Here is a 23,716-nt window from a genome sequence, read left to right on the forward strand (position 1 = left end):
AATGCGATGAGCAAATCGCAAAGGGTGCGAATTTTTTGCGCGTCTTTATTTATTTATTTAACTTAGCAATTGTTCTGCGTTTGATTGTTCCATTTCAATTAAAAGTTTTAATAAATACATGTTGGAAGCAATACATAGCTTTTAAGTTCTCGTCCTTGCATTATAATATATAGAGCAGTTCAAATTTTTATGGTATCATGTGGTAATGCTCCATCACATGTTTTTAATCTATTACACAGTGAACATTGAACTGAAGCTTGACTTAAATTTTTTTTATCTTAAATCAAATCGCAATCGCAATGTCAGAAAAATCACGAGATATTTTCCCCAAATCGTTCAGCCCCTAGTGCATAGGACGTGTTAAAATATCACTCGACACTGATGTTAGCTGTGGGTTCGGAATCAAACCCACTGGGTTAATAGCGCACCGCAAATGGCATTGCGACACGTGCCCCATTGTCAACAGTTGAAAATGTCTGATATTGAATGGAATTGTTATTAATATTTTACCACAATAGGTCGTTCGTACAAGCACCACCTGATGAAGGACGCTTGTGTTGCGCCCGAAACGTCGTGATTTAATTTAGTTGTTTTTTTCACTTTTTTATTTTATTTTATTATTATTTTCACCTACGTGACTTTACCGAAAGAACCTACGAGTATGGATCCTTGCAGTCACGAAAACTTCAAATCTAGAAGCACCACAGTCCCAAAATAAATGTCAGTGTACGTTACTGCTGTGGTTCACTTTAAATAGCACGGAACTGGCTTATTTAGACATACGGTAGGTATGTACGTTGAACTTCTTTCGCACCGTACGTAGCCAACCGTGCTAATCGGAGGTGAGGCTGGGTAGGACGCCAAACTAAAAACACAATGCAGTTCTGACAATCCGTTCGTATGGACGGGGTTGATCCCACCCTCTTCACCCAAACTCAGAGGTCGCAAACGGGTTTTTATTCCTTACCCGTACCCGGCCGCACCAGGGTCGCAAACGGGTACCCGTACCCGGCCGTACCCATACCCGGCCGAGTACGGGTAGGGTACGGGTATCGGGTACCTGATTGCGACCTCTGGGATGAAGCCATGTTGCAGGCGCGGGTGGGTTGATTCTAGGAACTTGAACTGTGAGAAGAGACAAGACGTTGGGAAATGAGTGACAAACAGTTACTCACCAGTGACTCACGGTCTACCCGTACCCGTACCCGGCCGCACCAGGGTCGCAAACGGGTACCCGTACATCCGTACCCGGCCGGGTACGGATAGCCGGGTATCGGGTAGGGTACGGGTATCGGGTACCCGGTTGCGACCTCTGCCCAAACTACAGACGTGAATAAGAACCGCATTGCAAAGGGTATCCTGAAGCCTCGAGAAGAGGTTAGCCCTCCCTCCACACACACCTTGTTGCACGTTTCCGGTTTGCAATGCCACGCGTTGGCCGCCAGGCGTCGCCAGCACTCGATGGGACGATCACGGTAACAAGACTTTTCTCGCTATGGGAACCTCATTTGCCAGTAAAAATATGATAATTGTTTTTTTATCCTTCTATCTGGCAACAAAACTGACACCTTTTTACAAGGAGTCATGTTTGCATAGACCGCAATACCTGCAGTCATAATACACACAAAAGACATAACTCTGATAATGTGCACTGTCAAAAGGCGTCATCTGGTCCAACCCATGTGAGACTAGGCTGTAAGGAAAGCTGTCTCGGGTGTGGACCAATCAACTTCAAGGACAGTGCACATTATCAGAGTTATGTTTTTTGTTTGTATTATGACTGCAGGTATTGCGGTCTATGCAAACATGACTCCTTGTAAAAAGGTGTCAGTTTTGTTGCCAGATAGAAGGGTAAAAAACCAATTATCAAGACTTTTCTCTGTGTGCCTATGTTTTGTCTCTTTCTATGTATCTCTGTGATATCTGTCTCTACTTATATGTCTGTCTAAATGTATCTGGTTCTGTGTTTTATCTCTCTCTCAAATTTAGCATTCTCAGGAAGAACGTTATCAACCAGGTAGGGTGTTGACTGTTATGTTATCCGACTCTCTGTTGTATTACATTACATTTCTAAGTATACTAGATTTGTGTTTCTATTTCATTTATACCTGATGATGATTGCTTGTGTTGCAATCGAAACGTCGTATGCTAGTATTTAATTTATTATTTTATCTTACACGTGACTTTACCGAAAGAACCAAAGAGTAATTCCTGCAGTCACGAAAGCTCCAAATTAAGTTAGAACAACCCCACCCCCCAAGTCAGAGACGTAACCGTGCCTGTGAAAAAAAAGCAAACGTTGTGTTGTGCAAGACACACGCTGTGAGACCACGTGGCGAGACACCTTCCAGAGGAGACGGCGCAGCGAAGAGGACGGTCACGGCGTGAAATCGCGCAACCGTTCGAGGTTGTGGCGTCGACGTAGGGGGGATACATTCATCCAGCGGTCGATAGAGCACGGCAGATGATAACGATGGCATTATCCACTGCTATCACTCGCGCAACCCGTTTAGCGTGGGCCGCAGAAGTGTGGTCAGATTTTTACGACAGTCGCCGCGATGGTGGCTGTGCACGTCTCTAATCCGGTACTGTGGAGACGAGGGTCGGCGGATCACGCAGACGTCGCGAAACTTATTCCCGTGGGCGTCATACCCCCCCCCCCCCCCCCCGAAGCTCGCCGGGAAAAGGCGATCCATCAAACGTGGACTCCACCCGGTCCATCGGTATGGGATAGAGTGTTGCCCCACTCCCACGCCCGCACACTCGTGGACTTTCTCCGGGTGCCGCGGCTCCTCGCGCGCATGTAAACGCGCATAAAGAGGCTGAGAACAGCTTTACATGTAGAGGACCGCAGAGCGTGGTAGGAAATTTGGTCCTGGCTCGGCGATCTTGCTGGCTTTCCCACTTCTCTGCGGTTTCCTCCTCGTGCCCCGAGTCCTTTCTCTCTCTCTCTGCCAGGGATGAGCGAATAGTGTGCGTCTGGTGCATTACAAACAGCGAATTAATTATCATTAACAGGGCCCAACTACCTATTTCAAGATACGACTATGGACCCCTCCTTTCTCCCGGATGTGTGTAAGGGGCCATCCATAAATGACGTCACGCACCTAGGTGGGGGGGGAGACATATCTTTTTACGTGACTTTACCGAAAGAACCAAAGAGTAACAAGACATTGTTTGAAGTCGCGGAATTTTGTCTGACCTCGGTCAAAGGTCACACGCATCCTCTCGGACACCACAGCTCCTCCCTTGAGCCATGCCGATCATCGCGGGCTCGCCGTCAACTCTGTGCGACAACGAATCTTCAAGCGAGTGGCGTGACCGACAGACCGATGGACACATCGAGTCTCGTCCACGGGCAACTCTCGTGTATCGATGGGGGGGAGGGAAGATGGCCCGGATGAAATGAAACACAGTGGATGCAAAGCACATGTGAATTAGGCTCTAGAATAATGTTTTGTTTTACCTACATAGAAAACAGGGGTGGAGACGAAGACTGCATCATGTTTGTATTGCTTCTGAAAGTAATCGTTTTATGACATCCTTGTGATCACGGGAGCACCGATCGATCTTCGACGAGTTGAGCAGCTGATAATGACACCAGCGTGTGCGTGCGTGTGTGTGCATAAATAATTGAATTAATCACCAGCACGAATAATCCTCAACTCGGATAACCGATGTATTTGTATGCAGACGTCTTCTTCACATAGCGGTCTCTCCACGTGTGGTTTTTTTCTCTCCAAGCGATTCTAAATGTGTCAAAGTGCCACGGGGCATGACGTCACAGGGCATGACGTCACAGGGTATGACGCCATAGGGCATGACGTCACAGGGCATGACGCCACTTTCCTGGCCGTGCGATCGACGCGCCTCTCGTGCGAGTTGACTCAAAATTTTGACTTTAAACTTTCGCGACTGCAAGAATTCATATTCTTGGTTGTTTCGGGTAAAGTCACGCACAAAGAACCAAGAAGAATGAGTTGACCCGAGTTCGCTTTTTTACATGCGGGTTGGGAAATCCATACAAAAACAACAAAAAACCCAAATCATCGCTTACAAACTCAAATGACTCTGTGTGTTGTTGCAATGTAATGATTTATTGTACACGACAGGCTCCGTCGTTCAGAAATCGCGGCACGCCGCCGAGTTCGCTCGCCCGCGTACACATTTCGTGGGGAAAGACGCGGCCGTAGCAGCTCGAAAGATGTAATCCTCCCGAACAAATCTTTGGTTCTTTCGGTAAAGTCACGTAGAGCAAAGGTCGCAAACGGGTTTTGATTCCTTACCCGTACCCGGCCGCACCAGGGTCGCAAACGGGTACCCGTACCCGGCCGTACCCATACCCGGCCGAGTACGGGTAGGGTACGGGTATCGGGTACCTGATTGCGACCTCTGGGATGAAGCCATGTTGCAGGCGCGGGTGGGTTGACTCTAGGAACTTGAATCGTGAGAAGAGACAAGACGTTGGGAAATGAGTGACAAACGGTGACTCACCAGTGACTCACCAGTGACTCACGGTTTACCCGTACCTGGCCGCACCAGGGTCGCAAACGGGTACCCGTACCCGGCTGGGTACGGGTAGCCGGGTATCGGGTAGGGTACGGGTATCGGGTACCCGGTTGCGACCTCTGAAGTAGAGTAATTCCTGCAGTCACGAAAGCATCGAATCTTAGTTTCCTCCCAAACGAGTCTCTCAGACCGCTTGCGCGCATCCTAGGCACCGACACGACATCATCTCCGAATTTAGCCCTCAATTATCTCAGCCACGGGGTGGTCTACATGAATTGCTGCGTAACAGCCTCACCGAGTGCTGCAGTGGGCTAATGTGGGTAAAAACAATATAACCATTAACCAGCTTCTGTTACGTATCTCCGCGTGAAAATACACGCTCGTCTATCGGTCGATTAGTCCTCCAGATGTGTACGCGAGCCGACAGCACTTGTTTCAACATGCAAACATCTGCATCGGGTTCCACCCCCCCTCACGGTCAACAATAATTCATCGTTATGGTACAAACGTCTCACTTGGCCATGCCGAGTGCTCACCTCACCACCACCGTGTCTCAATATCCCCCCCCGCCCCCACACCTTTATCGTCATTCCCCCAGTGCACTTTGTGAACACAATGCGATTCGACTACTGGACGCGCGTCTCAAACGCAACCGAATCTCCCGACCGAAGCCACACAAATGATGGCATTCCAGGCAATAACGCTCGCATTTTACGACCCACGGGGACCCTACATGTCACACGGGGAGGTCAAGAGAACACAAATCCCGTTTGCGTAACACGTTAACAAGCGACGCTCATAATTGGGTCAGAAAGTGTCTCGCCAGCAAACGCCACGTGCTGCGGTTTAGAGGGGCTTGCATCAGTAGCAATGCGTTTGGCACAGAGAAAGAATTCGCAAGTCCCTTATGCCCGACACGCCACCCTGTCCATATTTCCACACGCGCCGTCTTATCCGTCCCCGCAGCGTCACACTGAATATTGCACGCCGCACAAGCCGGCACAACTTGCCAAGAGGTCTAAAATCTGGGTCGGGGTGGGCGTTTGGCGAACTGTCGGATTTTAGTTGAAGGTTTGTGAAGACAAAAACGTTCTTTACTCCCAGAGTAATATATGCGCTTCCCAACGCTGGCAGTAAGGAAGTCGACCATCAAGTGTGAAATTCACCATCTTAAAACTATACATTGTTCGTAAATTAACCTCCACCCTCCACAGGGCCGGATTAAGATTGTGTAGGCCCCTGGGCTCCAGGTACAGTACTGTGAGCCCCCCAGTAATATTTTCAAAAGTAATACAAAGTTAAAAAAAAGAAAATGTATTTTTACAAGGCTAACAAATACAATTCAGCGTTCACAAATGAAATAACTTTTCGCTTAATCTCTGGAGGCCCTCCAGCTGGTGGAGGTTCCTGGATTGTAGCCCCTAAAGCCCCCGTGCCTTAATCCGGCCCTGCCCCTCCACCATCCGAAGTATTTTGGCACATCACCCTGGACCTGACTGTTTGTGGTGGTGGTGGGACCGGGTGAACAGATTCCATGGGCACACAGAGCAGAGAGAAAGGAATGAATTTGTCACGCCGCCGCTGCAGCCGCCGTCGATCGCCATCCACAGCGAGCCAGGGCTGCTGGCTCGCTGCGGTGTCTCGCAGTGGAGTGCACAATCAGTCATGACTCACTCACTCTCTTCTTACAGAACGCAACAATGGGTTTTTTATTTATTTTGTGGACTCTAACAGTTGCTGATACCATAATTTCGTATCGGGATTTTTTTAGGAGGGGGTGGGGGGAGATGACGTGCAGAACATCAGACATGACAACATTATATTGCACCTATAGGAAGCCACGTTTTTCCCACTACGATCGTGATTTTCTTTTTTTAAACTTAAAACAAGACGGAAAAACACACTTAACAAGCCACGAGTGAAACAAAAATACTGCAAAGGCTGCACTTGTAGTCTCGGCCAGACGTACACCAGATGGTCACTCCCAAATCAGCCGTCTTTAATCTTCAACCAGCAGTGCTGAAGTACACGTAGGGGAAGCCCCTTACCAGGTATAGAATCTAGAACCAGAATAAAATCCATGTCATTGAGGTACCCAGCTCAGTGCCCTGCACCATCCAAACGTGTCTTTGGGCTAAAGTTCCGCAGCTTAGAAAACTGGCAATTGCAATTGTATCACATTTAAATACATTCACATAATCATTTCAACACTTTCAGGTCATTTGGTTTTTCTCATTTCAAGTTTCCCAAACCGACGGATTCCCCTCCCCCGCCCCACAGCTTATCACGCGAAGAGGTACGCTGCTGCTGCTACACGTTCGTGAGTTGTACTCGTTACGAATAGAAATAAAAAAACACTCTCAAGGGTACTCCCGAGTCTCTGTCGCACACGCGCAGAACACGCGCGATACTGGCCCTCTTGGAGTTCACAATTGGAAATAAATAACATCGACAATGTAGTGATGCGAGAGGAACTAAACAAGGCAGGCACTAATGGCGATTGCTACAGCTTGGATTCTTAGTTAACTCTCCTCAGATCAGTTTGTGCATCTCAAAAGGGCAGCATGCCCCCACGGTAAAAAGCATCACTCGATACGAAGCCCTCACATGGCATGAATGCCAACTGCTGCAGATTCTCCGACAGCGCCTCGTGTCTCCAGAGCCACCGAGGCCTGGGCTCACAAAGGTCACCGTGCGGAGGATTTAGAGAGCATTGCAGGAGGTGAACAAGTTGAATAAGGAGGCAATGCCCAACGGTGAATTTTAACATCAATAGGCGATCGCGTTAAATTAAAAAATAAAGCATCACACTGCAAGGTTGACATCCGGGTCTTATTTCAAAGGACAACACGAGATGGTTGGGTCCGCAGTTTGCCAGTTAAACCGACCTTGCGACAGCACATGTATGTTGAACTTCTTTCGCACCGCACATAGCCAACCGTGCTGCAACCAGGGCCGATCCCAGGACCAAGACGCTATGTTTGGCTGCACCGTGCATTGCAATCACTCCCTTGCTGGATGCACGTCGGATCAGATTCACATTTTTCAATTCCGATAACCACCAAAACGTCTTATGGCCCTTCATCCATGAACCACAGGATGGAAATACGAAGACCAGTACAGCTATAAAAGTTAAATCTTTACAAGTTACCCTGAGGTTCACTTCTGCGTGTGACTGTTCACATGATGAAATGTACAAAGGTATTGTTACACACGCGCACACACGAAGGGGCAATCAAGAGTTTTGAAAACAAGTACCCACAGTTTTTATAGTATTTTAAATATAAGTTTCTGATAAATGCATCAATCACATGATATTACTTGCAGTTGGATATAGTTTTAAAATAAGCTCACAACTGAAGCTCAACGGTGCACTTTTCCTGAAAAAACATTCCACACTCGTTCCAACATAACCCATCTTGAACACCGAAAAATTGTGGCTATGGCTATACAGCTGACGTGAAAAAATATTGAAGAATTAAAATCAATCAATATCCATCTCTTTGATAATCAATACAGTAGAGGCTTCAAAGGCCCGAGGCCTGACACCACAGCCCTCCTCTGCTGCCTGGATTCCCAGTCCAGTCACCAGACAAGGCATCTCGGCAAGGAAATGTGGGTCTGCAGCCTATAAATCAAAGCAACAGGCATTTTTTTATGGTGAACATGAGGAAAATGAGTCGATTATTTACCATCTTAAAGACATTATTACAATTTTCTGAAACACCTCAAAGTTGAAATTAACACAAAAAATAAATCTGCCACGTTGGAATGTTTACCTTTCTATGACGAAATCATGAGATCAAATTCAGCCAATCGCAGCACCATTACAGGTGCTACAACAACAAATATCAAAAGGGTCATAAACAAAGTTGCATCTTGCAAAGCCACGCGCAACTTGATTTCTCCAGCATTGCTCATCCCTTTATAAGCAGAGTAACGTGGACTAAATATTTTTTCCCCCGCAACACTATCACAGAAAAGTGGCACCGTTCAACTTCAAATGAACATCACAGGACTGTAGTGCAATTGTTTTGTGGATCACGTTACCTCACTGTGAAAATCCTCTGACTGCCCCTTTTATACAGATTGGCAGGCAAACTCGCAAAATACACGTGCATGGGCGAGCCGCAGAAACAGAGTGCATCGACCGCTGATCCCTCTCTTCAGGCACGTACTGCTCTCTCTCCATCGCTCTTTCTGCTTCTTCTTCTCACCGTCTCTCACGGGCTCAAGGTGGAGTGCCACTATTGACGCTCGCCAGAATCCGCGACACTTCAGCCCTCTGCGCCGGGGTCATGTGCTGCGTCATGTGCACGATGCAGTCCATGGCCACCTCTGGGTTCTCTTGCACGAGGCTGAGGGTGGGGGAAGAGGAAGGATGGAGGGTGGGGGCAGGCGGACATGAACCAAACACGCAATTTTACAGAGGAGGGTAACAGTAACTATCGTGCATTTAAACATTACTTATTGTTTATCCTCTTCTTGGTTCTTTCGGTAAAGTCACGTAGAAGGGAAATAATAAAATAATTAAAATAAAACATTATAAAATAATTCTCACGACGTTTCGGCCACAACGCAAGCAGCCATCCTCAGGTGAAGAACAGGTCTGTCGAAAAGATGGCTGCTTGCGTTGTGGCCGAAACGTCGTGAGAATTATTTTATGATGTTTTATTTGTATTATTTTATTATTTCCCTTCTAGGTGACTTTACCGAAAGAACCAAGAAGATGAATCCATGCAGTTACGAAAGCTTTAAATCGAAATTTATTGTTTATCCTGTTTGCACAGAGTTCTGGCATGTAACTTTTGCCCTTGTTAGTCGACAGATTCCACCCAGAAATGTCCTGGAACTGCTGCCACTGCCAACCTTCTTGGCCTGTGGTCGTCCTTGTAAACAGGAGCTGCTCAGCTCCATGGGGCCTTACCGGCTGAAATTTTGTCTGAGTTCTGGTCTCAATTATCCATACGGATCAACCGTGCTTGCAAAACAAATAAATATATCTTCACTCTCAGCAGACTCAGGTTTTGCAGTCAACTCTCAATTACCCGTGGGCAGATTATCCAAGTTGCGTATTAACTGTGCTCATTGGCAAATATTTGCTAAATGTTTTTTTGTTACGCGTGTTTCCTTTACGACCATTAAGTACCTCGTTTGTATGTTGTGTAATATTCAGGGACCCTGTACGCGTTCTCTGCAATACTGACACTTTTGGCGATTGTTTTTGTTGTTTCTGTGCTCACACACCACGGATCTCCGTCGTCAAATAGCCAGACAACTGGCATGAACCATCACGTGAACTCCGGTCATCCTTGCAGAGGCTTTTGGCTGACCATCGAACAAAGATGGGGTCACCAATTCTAGATTTGAAGCTTTCGTGACTGCAAGGATTCATATTCTTAGGTTTTTTCGGTAAAGTCACGTAGGTAAAAAAATAAAAAATAAATTATTTAATTTTATTTTTATTTTATTTTACTTTTATTAATTTTAATTTTAATTTTTTTACCTACGTGACTTTACCGAAAAAACCTAAGAATACGGGGTCACCAGATCGCGCGCTTTCAGATGCGCCTCCGTGGCCGTTTGGAATGCTCTACCTTCCGATATTAGGAAGCCGCTGGAGCTATGCACTTTTGGATAGAAAACGGCTTTTGTGTTTAGTTTGTTGTCCTTCTCCCACACCTACGACTGGCACGGTTGGCTAAGTACGGTGAGAAAGAAGTGCAACACACATACGTAAATATAAACGCAGTAAATTTCGATTTAAAGCTTTCGTGACTGCAGGGATCCATCTTCTTGGTTCTTTCGGTAAAGTCACGTACTGTCTTCTCGACAGACCTGTTCTTCACCCGAGGACGGCTGCTTGCGTTGTGGCCGAAACGTCGTGAAAATTATTTGATCATGTTTTATTTTTATTATTTTATTATTTCCATTCTACGTGATTTTACCGAAAGAACCAAGAAGATATAAACGCAGTCTTTGACAGCAGCCCTGGCAGACCGTGGACAATTGGCTGAAGGCCAACGCAGGTCCACGCTACGAACTCGCGCGAGACAACACTTCTGCGGGGTCTCACTTCCTGATCTGCTGCATGACGTGGTCCCGCTTGATGTACTTGATGTTCTCCTCGATCACCGAGCGGACGCCCTCCTCCGGCTTGAGATGGTTCTCCAGCCACTGCACCACTGCCTGGTTGTTGTCCCACAGGTAGGCCTACACGAGGGGAGGGGGGGGGAGGGGGGGGGGGGGTCAACAAAGAGCAAGGGGATGAGCATCGTCACCGAGAAGCCGTTGCCACAATGACGAGGCACGAGAGATGAAGCCACTCGTAATCACATTACGCTTTGCCGTGGAGAATCATGGGTAAAAGGATAGATGATTACTAATCTAGTATATAATTACAAAGACCCCCCCCCCCCCCCTCAAATCGTTGCACCTGATGAGTTAATGATGACGTCACCCTGCTGCTGCTCTATATAAGAACGGGAGACAGAGCAGAGCCTCACCATTCTGGTGAATTGCCCGATGATGCTGGATGCAATTACCAGCGAAACGTCGTACTCAAATTGTAAATGTTGTGGTTTCACACTAAAACACACCGGTGGGCTAAAGCAGTTAACTATTTGTCTTTTGTCAACGTGACACTTTTTTTTTACTCATTGGCCGTGTCGGGTGGTGGAGGGTTATGACACATTTATAAATAACGCGATCTAAACCCAAAAAGTTGATTATGAAAAGGATAGATGTTTAACACGTAGGCTTTCGCGACCAATATGATTCATAATAACGGTTTTTGGGTTAGATTGCGTTATTTATAAACGTGTCGCAAACCTCCACCGCTCGACACGGCCAATCAGTAAAAATTGTGTCACGTTGACAAAAGACAAATAATTCAATACTTTATCCCACCGGTGTGTTTAAGAGTGAATCCTTATAAAAGGAGAGATGATTAACACTCCCTTCGATGTTTCAACGTAAATAAATGTGTTATTTTAATTTAACAAGCCTGACTCTGAAGGTTGATGAGACCTACAAGGTCAACAGCGGTCCAGAATTTGCTCGCTTGAATATATGCTACTTGATATGTGTCTGGCTGGTGGACTAAACCATATTTTATTTATTAGTGGAAACACAGAATTGAGTTTCCGCTCATATTGGCTTTAAACTGCTTGTGATTTAAAGTATAATTTTCTGTCAATTGCTTTATAAGCTGTAAACCAGACCTGGGGTTAATTGCTGCGGCAACTGTTAGCCGAGATGATGATAAAAATGATATTGTAATTGCAATTCATTATAAATAAACACAATTACACTGATTATTTGGTTCTTTCGGTTAAGTCACGTCTAAAGATAAAATAATAAATTAAATTAAATAATAGCATACGACGTTTCGATTGCAACACAAGCAATCATCATCAGGTATAATGAAATAGCGACATAAAATCTAACCAGAAAACTATAGACAGACATATTAGCAGACAGATATCACCAAGATACATAGAGGGAGCAACACAGGAACCAGAGAGGGGTGATCATCTCTGTGAGGTGGCCTTAAATAGACAGAGGGGGGAGGAGGCAGAGAGAGGGAGGGGGTTAGAGAAAACATTTGCATATCAATGAGTGGTCCAAAAACAAGGTTCTGCAAGTGCGATGACACGGCAAGCAAGTCTGAAAATCAGAAGGACAAACTAAAATTCAATAACCTAGCAAAATATCGAAATGTAATGTAATACAACACAGAGAGTCGGTCAACACACAATTAACGCATAGCCTGGTTGATTACGTACTTCAAAGATTGCTAAGTTAGAATTTAAGTGTGAACATTCCAAAGAGAAGACACAGGCAGAGAGGAGAGAGAGAGAAAAAAGGATAAGCTCAAAACTTCCCCGTAGAAGTGGTTCAATCTTAATTTTAGAACTTTCGTGACTGCAGTAAATGATTATTTGGTTCTTTCGGTTAAGTCACGTCTAAAGATAAAATAATAAATTAAATTAAATAATAGCATACGACGTTTCGATTGCAACACAAGCAATCATCATCAGGTATAATGAAATAGCGACATAAAATCTAACCAGAAAACTATAGACAGACATATTAGCAGACAGATATCACCAAGATACATAGAGGGAGCAACACAGGAACCAGAGAGGGGTGATCATCTCTGTGGGGTGGCCTTAAATAGACAGAGGGGGGAGGAGGCAGAGAGAGGGAGGGGGTTAGAGAAAACATTTGCATATCAATGAGTGGTCCAAAAACAAGGTTCTGCAAGTGCGATGACACAGCAAGCAAGTCTGAAAATCAGAAGGACAAACTAAAATTCAATAACCTAGCAAAATATCGAAATGTAATGTAATACAACAGAGAGAGTCGGTCAACACACAATTAACGCATAGCCTGGTTGATTACGTACTTCAAAGATTGCTAAGTTAGAATTTAAGTGTGAATATTCCAAAGAGAAGACACAGGCAGAGAGGAGACGTGACTTAACCGAAAGAACCAAATAATCATTTACTGCAGTCACGAAAGTTCTAAAATTAAGATTGAACCACTTCTACGGGGAAGTTTTGAGCTTATCCTTTTTTCTCTCTCTCTCCTCTCTGCCTGTGTCTTCTCTTTGGAATGTTCACACTTAAATTCTAACTTAGCAATCTTTGAAGTACGTAATCAACCAGGCTATGCGTTAATTGTGTGTTGACCGACTCTCTGTGTTGTATTACATTACATTTCGATATTTTGCTAGGTTATTGAATTTTAGTTTGTCCTTCTGATTTTCAGACTTGCTTGCCGTGTCATCGCACTTGCAGAACCTTGTTTTTGGACCACTCATTGATATGCAAGTGTTTTCTCTAACCCCCTCCCTCTCTCTGCCTCCTCCCCCCTCTGTCTATTTAAGGCCACCCCACAGAGATGATCACCCCTCTCTGGTTCCTGTGTTGCTCCCTCTATGTATCTTGGTGATATCTGTCTGCTAATATGTCTGTCTATAGTTTTCTGGTTAGATTTTATGTCGCTATTTCATTATACCTGATGATGATTGCTTGTGTTGCAATCGAAACGTCGTATGCTATTATTTAATTTAATTTATTATTTTATCTTTAGACGTGACTTAACCGAAAGAACCAAATAATCATTTACTGCAGTCACGAAAGTTCTAAAATTAACACAATTACACTGTCGAAGCGTTTTAGTGCAGTCACCACTAAACTATTCAAGCCGTTTGGCCAGATTACAATCGTCACCGTCCCCCAGCTCGATAGCAAACCAAAACGAGCGCGAAGGCGAACAACGCACCAGGAAGCAGAGGTCGCAAACGGGTTTTGATTCCTTACCCGTACCCGTACCCGGCCGCACCAGGGTCGCAAACGGGTACCCGTACCCTACCCGGCTACCCGTACCCGGCCGGGTATCGGGTAGGGTACGGGTACGGGTACCCGATTGCGACCTCTGGGATGAAGCCATGTTGCAGGCGCGGGTGGGTTGATTCTAGGATCTTGAATTGTGAGAAGAGTCAAGACGTTGGGAAATGAGTGACAAACAGTTACTCACCAGTGACTCACGGCCTACCCGTACCCGTACCCGGCCGCACCAGGGTCACAAACGGGTACCCGTACCCAGCGGGTACGGGTAGCCGAGTATCGGGTAGAGTACGGGTATCGGGTACCCGATTGCGACCTCTGCCAGGAAGCCTCCCTCCTTTCCAAACTGCACGTCAGCTTTTGCAGAAGGCCTCAACCCGCCGACCTGACCTTGGAGAGGGGATACAAAAGCACCGGCCTCCTCCACGATTCACCCGAGGTAGGAGCGCCGTAAACCCTCTCACCTTGACCGTGCCCTCGGTCTCGACGAACCAGCGGCGCAGCATGGACTGCACGTGCCCGGGGCCCGGCGTGTTCCCCGCGCTGGGGCTCACGGACGGCCCGAGCGCCGGATTGGCCGCCAGGACGCGCCGCTTGCCCACGTCCTCCAGGAGCAGCCGCCGTAGGCGCCAGTAGAAGAACGAGCGGGAAGTGCGCCACTCGATGATGTCCTAGCGGACGCACGCAGGGTGGGGTCGAAGGGTCAAAACAACAAAACACAAGCCCCTGTTGGTCTCGCTGTGCTCGTCTTCGCTGGCCACGGTCCATCCACCGCGGGATGGGAGGCCTCCCCTCCCCAAAAAAGTTGTCACTGGTCCCGGACGGTCACGCGGATGATGGAGTAATCCGTCTCGCTCCAGCACGTGAGCCGATCTCCTCGCTCCATCGCCATAGCGGTCGCCCTCTCAGGGGGGTTCTCTCCCTGTGGTTGCCGTCTCGTCACCGAGCTCGCCCATCAGCATTGATACCTTCTAGCGTTAGTGCGTTCTGCCCAAACCCACGTAATTTTATGAGCAGCGATGTCACGCGAGACACCGCTGGGGGCTCTCACCTAGCTTCAAGTAATGCTCATCTCTCTATTTGTCTAATCCATGAGGTTAACTCATAAACTACTAGAGTAATATGCAGCATTTTTTGCTCGTTTTAGTTTTGAACCCAAGACTGAGAGGTGCTTAGGAAACTGCAGTACAGCAATGGATTTAATCTCGCCGCCCAAAACCCTGAGCCTAACCCCCTTGTAGCTGTGGTGGATTTCTCTGGGTTCACTAGTTTCCTCTCACGAGGATTTTCCTGGGTAAATAAGTGGCAAAATAAAAAAAACACACAACAAAATAAGCATCAACTTGTTTCAGTACAGTATTCTTTTCAAAGCTCGCACAGTTTGTCTCAACGGGGAAACATCGATCTGAAGTTGAAAGGGGCGATACTTTTTGCTTAAATTGCCATTGGACTGGCCTGCTGAAGTCAGCTTCACTGCGCAGCGAAACTCACCATGATGGCGCCCTTCTCCTGCATGCGCCCGGGCGTGTCGTGCAGATCGGCAAAGCGCACGGCCACCTGGTGGTATATGGGCAGCAGGAACTCCTCCCTATCCTTCAGTTTCATCACCAGAAGCTTTCGGCTCTCGGCACTCAGCTCGGGCGTGGCTGTCGGGAGAAAGACAGACGGACAGGCTCGTCCACGAACCTCAAGGGTCTCGCACCGATGTCAGCCCAACGTCCCCCCCCCCACCTCTGGCATTTCTTCGTCGCAGACGCTGCTGAAGCTCACATCATTGTCGCCTTCATCGCATCGCGACTCGACTACTGCAGAGGCATCCCGCCGAGGCGGCCTCGCCAAATCCCTCGTCTTGTAACTCCAGATGATCAAAACGGCTTCTTACTCACACTGATAAACGAGACTACGTCAACACATGGAAGCGGGGGTGGGGGGGGGGGCCAGCGGTGGCGGCAGTGGTTAGTGCGCTGAACTAGAAATCCGGTGAGACTTGGTGTTCTATTCCCGACCATGGCTAACGTCACTGGCCGATCCTTCAAGCACCCGCGCTGGCCAGCATGGCACTGTATGGTTAAAACAATGATCATGGCTGACACAGGGTGTGCAGGGCCATCATCCAGAAGTGGTTTGACTAAGGACTGTAAATCGTTATTATTATATATTAATAATGATGAGGGCAGTTAGGTAATTCAGTTTGTCTCTCTCTATCACTGCGAAGAGAGTCCCATAAGTCGCACTGACATTTTATTGCAAATATTTATTCTGAAAAGGTCTGTAGACAGCGCAGGTACACCGTGCAACAATAATAAAAAAAGAACGCTATTTGATATGCCAATAACGATATTTTGTATTCAAAAATATCTAGCCGTTACAAACGTTTGGCTTCAGTGCACCAAGCTGCGCACGTAACTACACAGCTTTTGCCTTTTGCCGAGCTGTTTTAATAAGAGCCGTCGTGCACCCTCTCCTACTCGTACAGACGCGAGCCCCACTCACTTAAATTTCTCATTCCGCCTATGCTTGAGAATAAAAAATTACATGCGTTTTAAGGCACAATACCCGGCACAGCATTTCCAATTGAAACCACCGCGTGACCCTTTATGCTTTCATAGTAATTTGGGACAGTTTGCTCCCCGATGAGGTAAACTTGGCACAAAGAAAGTGACATCAAGTTGGCCAATAACAGGGTTGGAGACACCTTTGTATTCAGCCTGTGCTTTTATAAACGCACACCATGACTTCTAATGCTTTATTTGTCGGTTTACGAGGATAAAAGGGAAATATGTTCTTTTGAGGGTTTTTTTTTTCAAATGCACAAACACCGTAATAAGATTCATTTAGAAAAATACGATTGCATTCATTGTTATTATTTCTGTTATCAGGGGAAGAGGAAAGGGTGTTTTTCTCTGCTCATATTCCATTTGTCATCCCCTAATTAGTTCCTGATAAAATTGGCAGATCATTTTTGATGACTTTTACATTAGTGCCTTTGGAATGAAGTTTGCCTCTTAAAAGACATTGCCAATGACAAAACAGCCGAATGGGAAAATGCCCAGAAATAACTGCCTGCATTTTTTTTAAGAGGAAGGGGGTGGGGGGGGGGAAATGCAAGAAATTGTACAGGGGCACAATTTTCAAAAAGGGGAAATAAAAATGTAAATAAATAAATAACAAGGACACTTTTAAAATAACCAACATTATCTCAAACTATTCATGTGGAGCAGTGCTGGGTGCTGCTCTTGCAAAATAGCAGAAAATTACATCTTCAAGATGCCCTAAAAACATTTTTCCTTTTTTTTCTTCAATTTATTTCTGAGGACTTTAGCCATGACAGACCACCCATAGGCAGGCAGCGAGTCAAATTGCTCTTCCAGAAAACGGTAATAGCTGCAGTTAGTATTTAGGTGTTTCAAGTAATTGTGCAATATGCTACAATTATGCCATTTATGAAGGAAATAGAAGAACAAAAAATAAAACTGCATAATTTTCCTCAAAAATATCATGCCTCGCAAGAAGTTTTAACTCGTAAGCGGATGAAACAAAATCTATCACACTTGTGGGAGATTGTTTACGCTGCAATTGCCTTAACGCGTATAAAGAAGAAGCGCTCAAAATATATTTTTGCATTTGAAAATGCCACCTCGGCCTTAAGAAATGACAGACGCTGGCGAAAAAAATGCCGACAAATAGAGCTATTGGAGAATGTTAACTTGAACAAAACTGAAATTCTCGCAGATATGCGGTGAGGACGCCATTTGAAGAGTTAAAGATCACCACAAACCCTTGTAATGGCTGTGCCGCCATCAAAAAAAAAAAACTTTTACAACCAAGCATCAATATTAAAAAATCTATGGCTTACCTCGGTGGATTTCCTTGAACGGGGGACAAAACAACAATTCTGCCACTTTGTGTGCTGTGGTAACAGGCCGAGATCTCTTTATGGAAATCAAACGTTGTTTGGTCCGTACACACACAATAACTGAGATATAAAAACACGTTTCCACTGCCGACGAACTGGCAGCCTGCCTACATTTCCAAACGTCTTCACGAGGCTGTGAATGGTGAGAAAATATTATGAAGCTAAATACAGGTTATTTAAACACGAGATAACTTACGTTGCAATAATTACCCACAGCAGCGTTGCGGAACAATGATGTAGCCTCCTATAACTACAATTATGCAGATTCAATTATCTTACAATGGCTATTTTAGGTCAAAAATAAAAAAAAAATAGCCCCCTGTCAATCCACTCCTACACGAAAGCTCTCTCTCCATGCTGTGTCGGTCATGGGAGTTGTTTGATCATACTTCACCATGCTGGTCAGCGTGGCTTGGTGAAGAAGGGGCAGTCAGGACCGGTTCAGATGTTAGCCATGGTCAGGGATCAAAACTCAGGTTTGCTGGGTACACAATGGAGTGCACTGGACCAAGCCGCCACCATCCACCGCGAAGTGGTGGTGACATCACCATGGCACTGGGTGCACGCCGAGCTCACCCCGAGTGGTGAACACCCACAGACGGGTCATTGGGCAGGATCGCGGAGAGCCAGAGGAGAGGAGTGGAGTTCCGAGTGCGGTGCGCTGGCGCGTGCACTGCCGACTGTACGAGGCTTTGCTGGACGATTACATTTTGTACAGAACGTACGCAAAAGGAACTTTTCATCAAAAAGAATGACGATTCAATTACAAAAGAATTATTCTTTTGATCAGAGAGCAATTTGAACTGCACGGTGGATATATTGGCAACATATTCCCCTCTGTACGTAATTAGGTTATTTGCACTCAGGAATCTCGAGTGATCTTCGACGGCACATGCTTGTGCAGCACGCTGAACATGCTGGTGCACACACGGTCAACGTGGTGGTGAACACATGCTGGTGAACACATGCTGGTGAACACACAGCGAACATGCTGGTGAACACACAGCGAACATGCTGGTGAACACACAGCGAACATGCTGGTGAACACATGGGACTCTATCAAATCTCGACCTGATGCGCGTCACCAACGCACGGGTGGACACGTGGGAGGGGTGAGACTAGTACGATAAGATCCTCACACTACCCAGCGCGCGCGTGTTTATAGTTGTATAGACCTAGCTCAAACTACCGTCTCGTTATTAGCATTTAACGATGAAAGGCACCCTTAAGGATACCCTGTACTCGTGTAACATTTTCCACGTGAGGACAATGGTGCAGGTACAAGCACTGGGGCCTACGAACGACCACCCATTCCATGCGCCCGATCTCGTCAGATCTTGGAAGCATGGTTGAGGCTCGGTTGGCGCTTGGATGGGTGACCGCCATGCATAACAGGTGTTATAGCCCCACGGGGCTACGCAGTGCCGCAAAATCCACCATTGTATGCCTATGCTCGCCTCCTTCACAGACCAGCTTTGCATAGTATTGCCAAAATAAACCCCAACGACCGGGGGGGCGGGGGGTGAGGGGGGGGGCGGGCAAGGGGGGGGTGAGCCACGTGAACGGTTGCTCAGGCGCAAGCGGCGGCCGCTCCCGCTCGCTCACCGAGCTGCTCGGCCAGCTTGGTGTAGATGGGGTCGATTCGGCGCATCGCCTTCACCAGGTCCTTCCGTCGGAACTTGATCTCCACGGTTCCTTCCGGCTCGAGCACGCCACCTCTGCACCATGGAGACGGAACGGGAGATGGATCCAATGGGTACAGGCGAAGTTGCAGCGCTGTAAGTTATTCCTACAGGCAAAAGGGCCTCCACTCGAGGCAGCTCCAGAAGGTTTCTTGGCCTACTCTTCCAGGCTAGCCAGGCATCTTGGAAGGGTATGGGAGTAACCCACACTTTGTATTCTATTCGTATAGTTTATTCGCAAAAAAAACAAACGGTGCAAATATAAAAAAAGGTAAATAAAGGTGTGCGGGTGAGGTTGGAAATCCAAGAGGGCTTCTTTGAAAACCACACCAAAATAAAGGACAACGTATGTACAAAATTGATTGATGAATCAACTAAGTAAAGCATACTAATTACAATTAAACATGTTAAAGTCAGTGTTGAAAAAAAACACGTTTGTTTTTTGTGTGCACATGTGTGCGTATGTGTGTGTGTGAGTGTGGGGAGCGATAGTGTAGCGGTTTGCGCGCTGCGCTATGAATCCCGGCGACCCGAGTTCAATTCCCGCTCACAGCCAACACCAATGACGATTATCTGAACCGGTCGTGAGCCTCCCCTAGGTCAACTCAGCCTCAAATGAGTACCTGGTGCGGTGTGTAAACATCACCACTAGGGAGACAAAGGCGGTCGGGCGTGGTGCTGGCCACCCACCCCCTCGTGTGCCGTTGCGGCCTTCATAGGTGCTCGTTAATAGCACTTGCCCCTACAGTCTGTTAAGGCTATACGGGGGATCTTTGTGTGAGTTAGGCTACATGGAGGAGACTACTCGGTAGTTTGGCTCATCAGGCCGACTCGTAGCCTATGCTTGAAGTTATTGAGGGATGTTGATATTTTGGCAATGTGAAGATAGGAATTCCAGAGCACGGAACCTCCGTAACTGATAGAGAATTGACTGCGCTTGGTGCGGCAGCGGGGAGAATGAAGGTGATCGGAGTGGCTTGTGTTGTACGCATGGATTTGTGAATACTTTGAAGGGTTTCGGTAAGATGTCGCAGAGGTACGTGCATTCATTGATAAAGGTGAATATTTGGAGTATATTAATGTTGTAGATGGACGTGACATTTAGTTTCTTGGGGCAGATGGAGCCAAGTGCTTTGAGGAGGTGGCCAGTCTTGCACATTTCTTTTGGATGATGTGTAATTCATATCGGTAGGAAGCATATGTACTGGCCCAGACAATATTGCAGTAGATGAGATATGGGTAAATTAAGCTGTAGTATAGAGTTAGAAAGCAAGCTTGATGAACCAGAACACCCACATTTCTGATGATACCAATGGACTTCATCAGTTTACCACAGACAAAGTGATCTTTCCAGCATATCGACTCACTGTGGCATAACCCATTTATACTGCAGGGTGGATAAAAGCGGGGGGGGGGGAGGTGGTGGTGCGAGGATTTAACAAACTTGCCACTGGGAGATCAAACCGGCGACCTCTACATTGCAAGTCCAAGTTTGCTACCGACTGCAGCCGCATCAGCGACAGTACAACGCTGGGTATAGAGTTACGGAGCATGACTTAGCAAAAAGTCAATTTTAGGGTTCCCAGAATCACTTTGTGGAGTACATCGTTTCAAGATAGGGCTCTTGCAATACTCCACATTACAGCATAAGTACACAAAAACAAAGCAGCACAAGTGAAACAAGCACAGATCCTGCTTGAAGTAGGCAAGAATAAAGTTTTGCTCTGCGATGGTACAGCCTTCACATGGTAGTGTGCTGGCACAACAATCCGCCGCTACGATGCGCTGTTACGGCGGCATGTTATTACTACGGCGTGCTGTTATGACAGCAGGCTGTTACGGTGTAATGTTACGGCGTGCTATAACAGCGTGCCGTTACCGTAACGTGCTGCGGGATTGTGCCGGTGCACAGCGGCGTGCTGCTAGGGTGCGCGCGTGTGCCGGCATCACGGCGCGGCTCCTCCGTACCGGCTCTCGGGGTCGGCGTACATCTCCATGTGGCGCGAGTTGATGGTGGGGTCGATGACGACCCAGGAGCCCCCGCGCAGCTCTGCGTGCGGGGGGATGTAGACGAGCACGGGCTGCCGGTACTCGCGCAGGCCGTCCACGATGTACGCGCCAAACTTCAGCACCTGGTCGTACATGTCTGCGCGTGCGCGCGTGTCAAGTGCGTGTACGGTGTTTTTTTCTGCAATATTTTGCCGTCTTTTCTTGGATTTTCTGCTTGCACTTAGTCACATATTCACTTTAAGATGTTTTTTTGTTCATGTTTTTGTTTTTTGTTTGTTGCGGTTGCACCCGATTCAAGAGCCGAATGGCTCACAGGGCTATACCTAATAAATGAACTTGAACTTGAACTTGCGTGGGGGTGGTCGTTATTGGAGCGAACCTGCAGATCACCCGTCACCGGTGTGAGATACTTGTTTGAAGACCCAACTAAGGAACAAGCCCCGGTTTCTCTCTGCTGCCCCGACGACAGTGGGGACCGCTCTCAACAACAACACGTGGAAGGCAGTGTGGATATTCCCTCCGTAAACGGAATGATCGGGGGACTCGCCAACCTGTGAATGCGACGAGGTGCAAACCGTTGGGCCTATATCGCCGATGGCTGTCCCAAAACAACACGCGTATCCTGGTGGGACGAGCAGACTACTCCGCTCAGCTGCCACCTCAGATGCCACGGAATGGCTCACAACATTAAAGTGGCAATTGTAGCCTGGTGGTGCTGCTGTTTTCAAACGCCATACGAAATAAGTGGTGGTGTCAGATTTTGTGCCCATCCCCACATTTCCCTACGTTCGTGCACACTGAATTGTACCGCCCCCTGTTTGTCAATCCGGTGCTGGGCGAGGGCCTCCCCCTTGCCGTGCGGATCGTGGGGGTTGTGTAACCGTACTTCGCCATGCTGGTCAGTGTGGGTTTGTGAAGTGCAATTGATTTTTATGCACTGCCCTCTACTGCCAAACTCTTAGCCCCAAAAGCACCTGTGACAACCGGGTTTAACCCCGATGAGCCTCCGAGAGCTTACAATGTCAGGCACATCCCTGGTGATACGGTCATGAGCTCCAAACGTTCAATCGGCCTAAATTGGGTGTGATCGATAGGACTCAAAAAGCAAGCACTTAAATTCAGCACTCCATCTCCCATTTGGTTAACCCCCGCGCCCACCCAGTGAATGTTCTCTCTCTTGGTTGACTTGCTTTTGCAGCGGCGGCAGGATAAGAAGAGGCACTAAAGCGGGACGGATGTAGCGGGAAAGCAAAATGTGAGGTTGCTTGGCGGCAAGCGTGAGACCGACGCTTTGCCCCACACTTGCCCCCCCTCCCCCCTCACCTTTCATTCCCCCGGAGAATCCGCGCCAGTTTGCGAACACTATGAGGGGCAGCCCCTCACGACTGAAGTCACGAATCGCTTGGGCCGTCTTGAAGGCGGAGTCTGGGAACCACACCTGCCCGGCTTGTTGAATGATCTGCCGGAAAAAAAAAAAACGCGACGTTGGACAGGTAGGCATGCGACGGGGCATTTCTAAGCTCAGGGTTAAAACACTTGAAATTGCTCGCGGTCAGTGAGAAGCTGTGGAGTGGCGGGCAAAAGAGGTGACGCGCCAAAGAGGCCGTTCGCTGTGGAGCGATGAGAACGGCCCATGTGCATGAGGCTGGGTGGATAGTTCAGACGCTGTCTCTCCGACTCATTCAGACGCTGTCTCCCCGACAGACCTAGTCTTCACCAGAGGACGTCTGCTTGCGTTGTGGCCGAAACGTCATGAGAATTATTTTATTATGTTTTATTTTTATTATTTTATTACTTCCCTTCTACGTGACTTTACCGAAAGAACCAAGAAGGTGGATAGTTGCGTAGTAGAGATAGCGCAAAATGGTAATAGGTTTGGGTAGACGCTGTCTTTCTGACAGACCTGTTCTTCACCTGAGGACGGCTGCTTGCGTTGTGGCCGAAACGTCGTGAGAATTATTTTATGATGTTTTTTTAATTATTATTTTATTATTTCCATTCTACGTGACTTTACCGAAAGAACCAAGAAGATGAATCCCTGCAGTCACGAAAGCTTTAAATCGAAAAGGTTTGGGTAGGCTTTTATCCAGCAGTGAACTGATTATGGCTCGTGATAAAACAGTCGAGTCAGCAAGGTACGACGGTGCTCCAAATCCGTAGGTTACACAACTTAGCAGAGTTGGAATTTCGCCAGTATTCATTTAATCCACTTAACTAAATACATTGTAATGTAGTCACTGGTG

The 23,716-nt window shown here is 47.1% G+C and overlaps 1 protein-coding gene across 8 annotated transcripts in view; it reads right to left on the bottom strand.

Annotated features, from left to right (window-relative positions):
- Window positions 1–6,191: 6,191 nt before the first annotated feature.
- LOC133348511 (acetyl-CoA carboxylase-like) overlaps window positions 6,192–23,716 on the bottom strand; it is a 103,944-nt gene continuing 86,419 nt past the window's right edge. For 7 of the 8 annotated variants that reach the window (XM_061561355.1, XM_061561353.1, XM_061561354.1 and 4 more), the window contains 7 exons: window positions 22,797–22,932; window positions 21,432–21,609; window positions 19,387–19,499; window positions 15,357–15,511; window positions 14,330–14,536; window positions 10,586–10,722; window positions 6,192–8,867 (listed from right to left, as the gene is read on the bottom strand). In XM_061561355.1, the coding sequence (XP_061417339.1) occupies window positions 8,741–8,867; window positions 10,586–10,722; window positions 14,330–14,536; window positions 15,357–15,511; window positions 19,387–19,499; window positions 21,432–21,609; window positions 22,797–22,932 (1,053 nt within the window). In that variant the 3' untranslated portion in view covers window positions 6,192–8,740. Of the gene's footprint in view, window positions 8,868–10,585; window positions 10,723–14,329; window positions 14,537–15,356; window positions 15,512–19,386; window positions 19,500–21,431; window positions 21,610–22,796; window positions 22,933–23,716 lie in introns of those variants that run through there. The other variant, XM_061561360.1, reaches the window with a different exon arrangement.

This window comes from Lethenteron reissneri, chromosome 27 (genome assembly GCF_015708825.2).
Source record: "Lethenteron reissneri isolate LAM-NWPU_2019-01 chromosome 27, ASM1570882v1, whole genome shotgun sequence".
Classification (NCBI taxonomy): Eukaryota; Metazoa; Chordata; class Hyperoartia; order Petromyzontiformes; family Petromyzontidae; genus Lethenteron; species Lethenteron reissneri.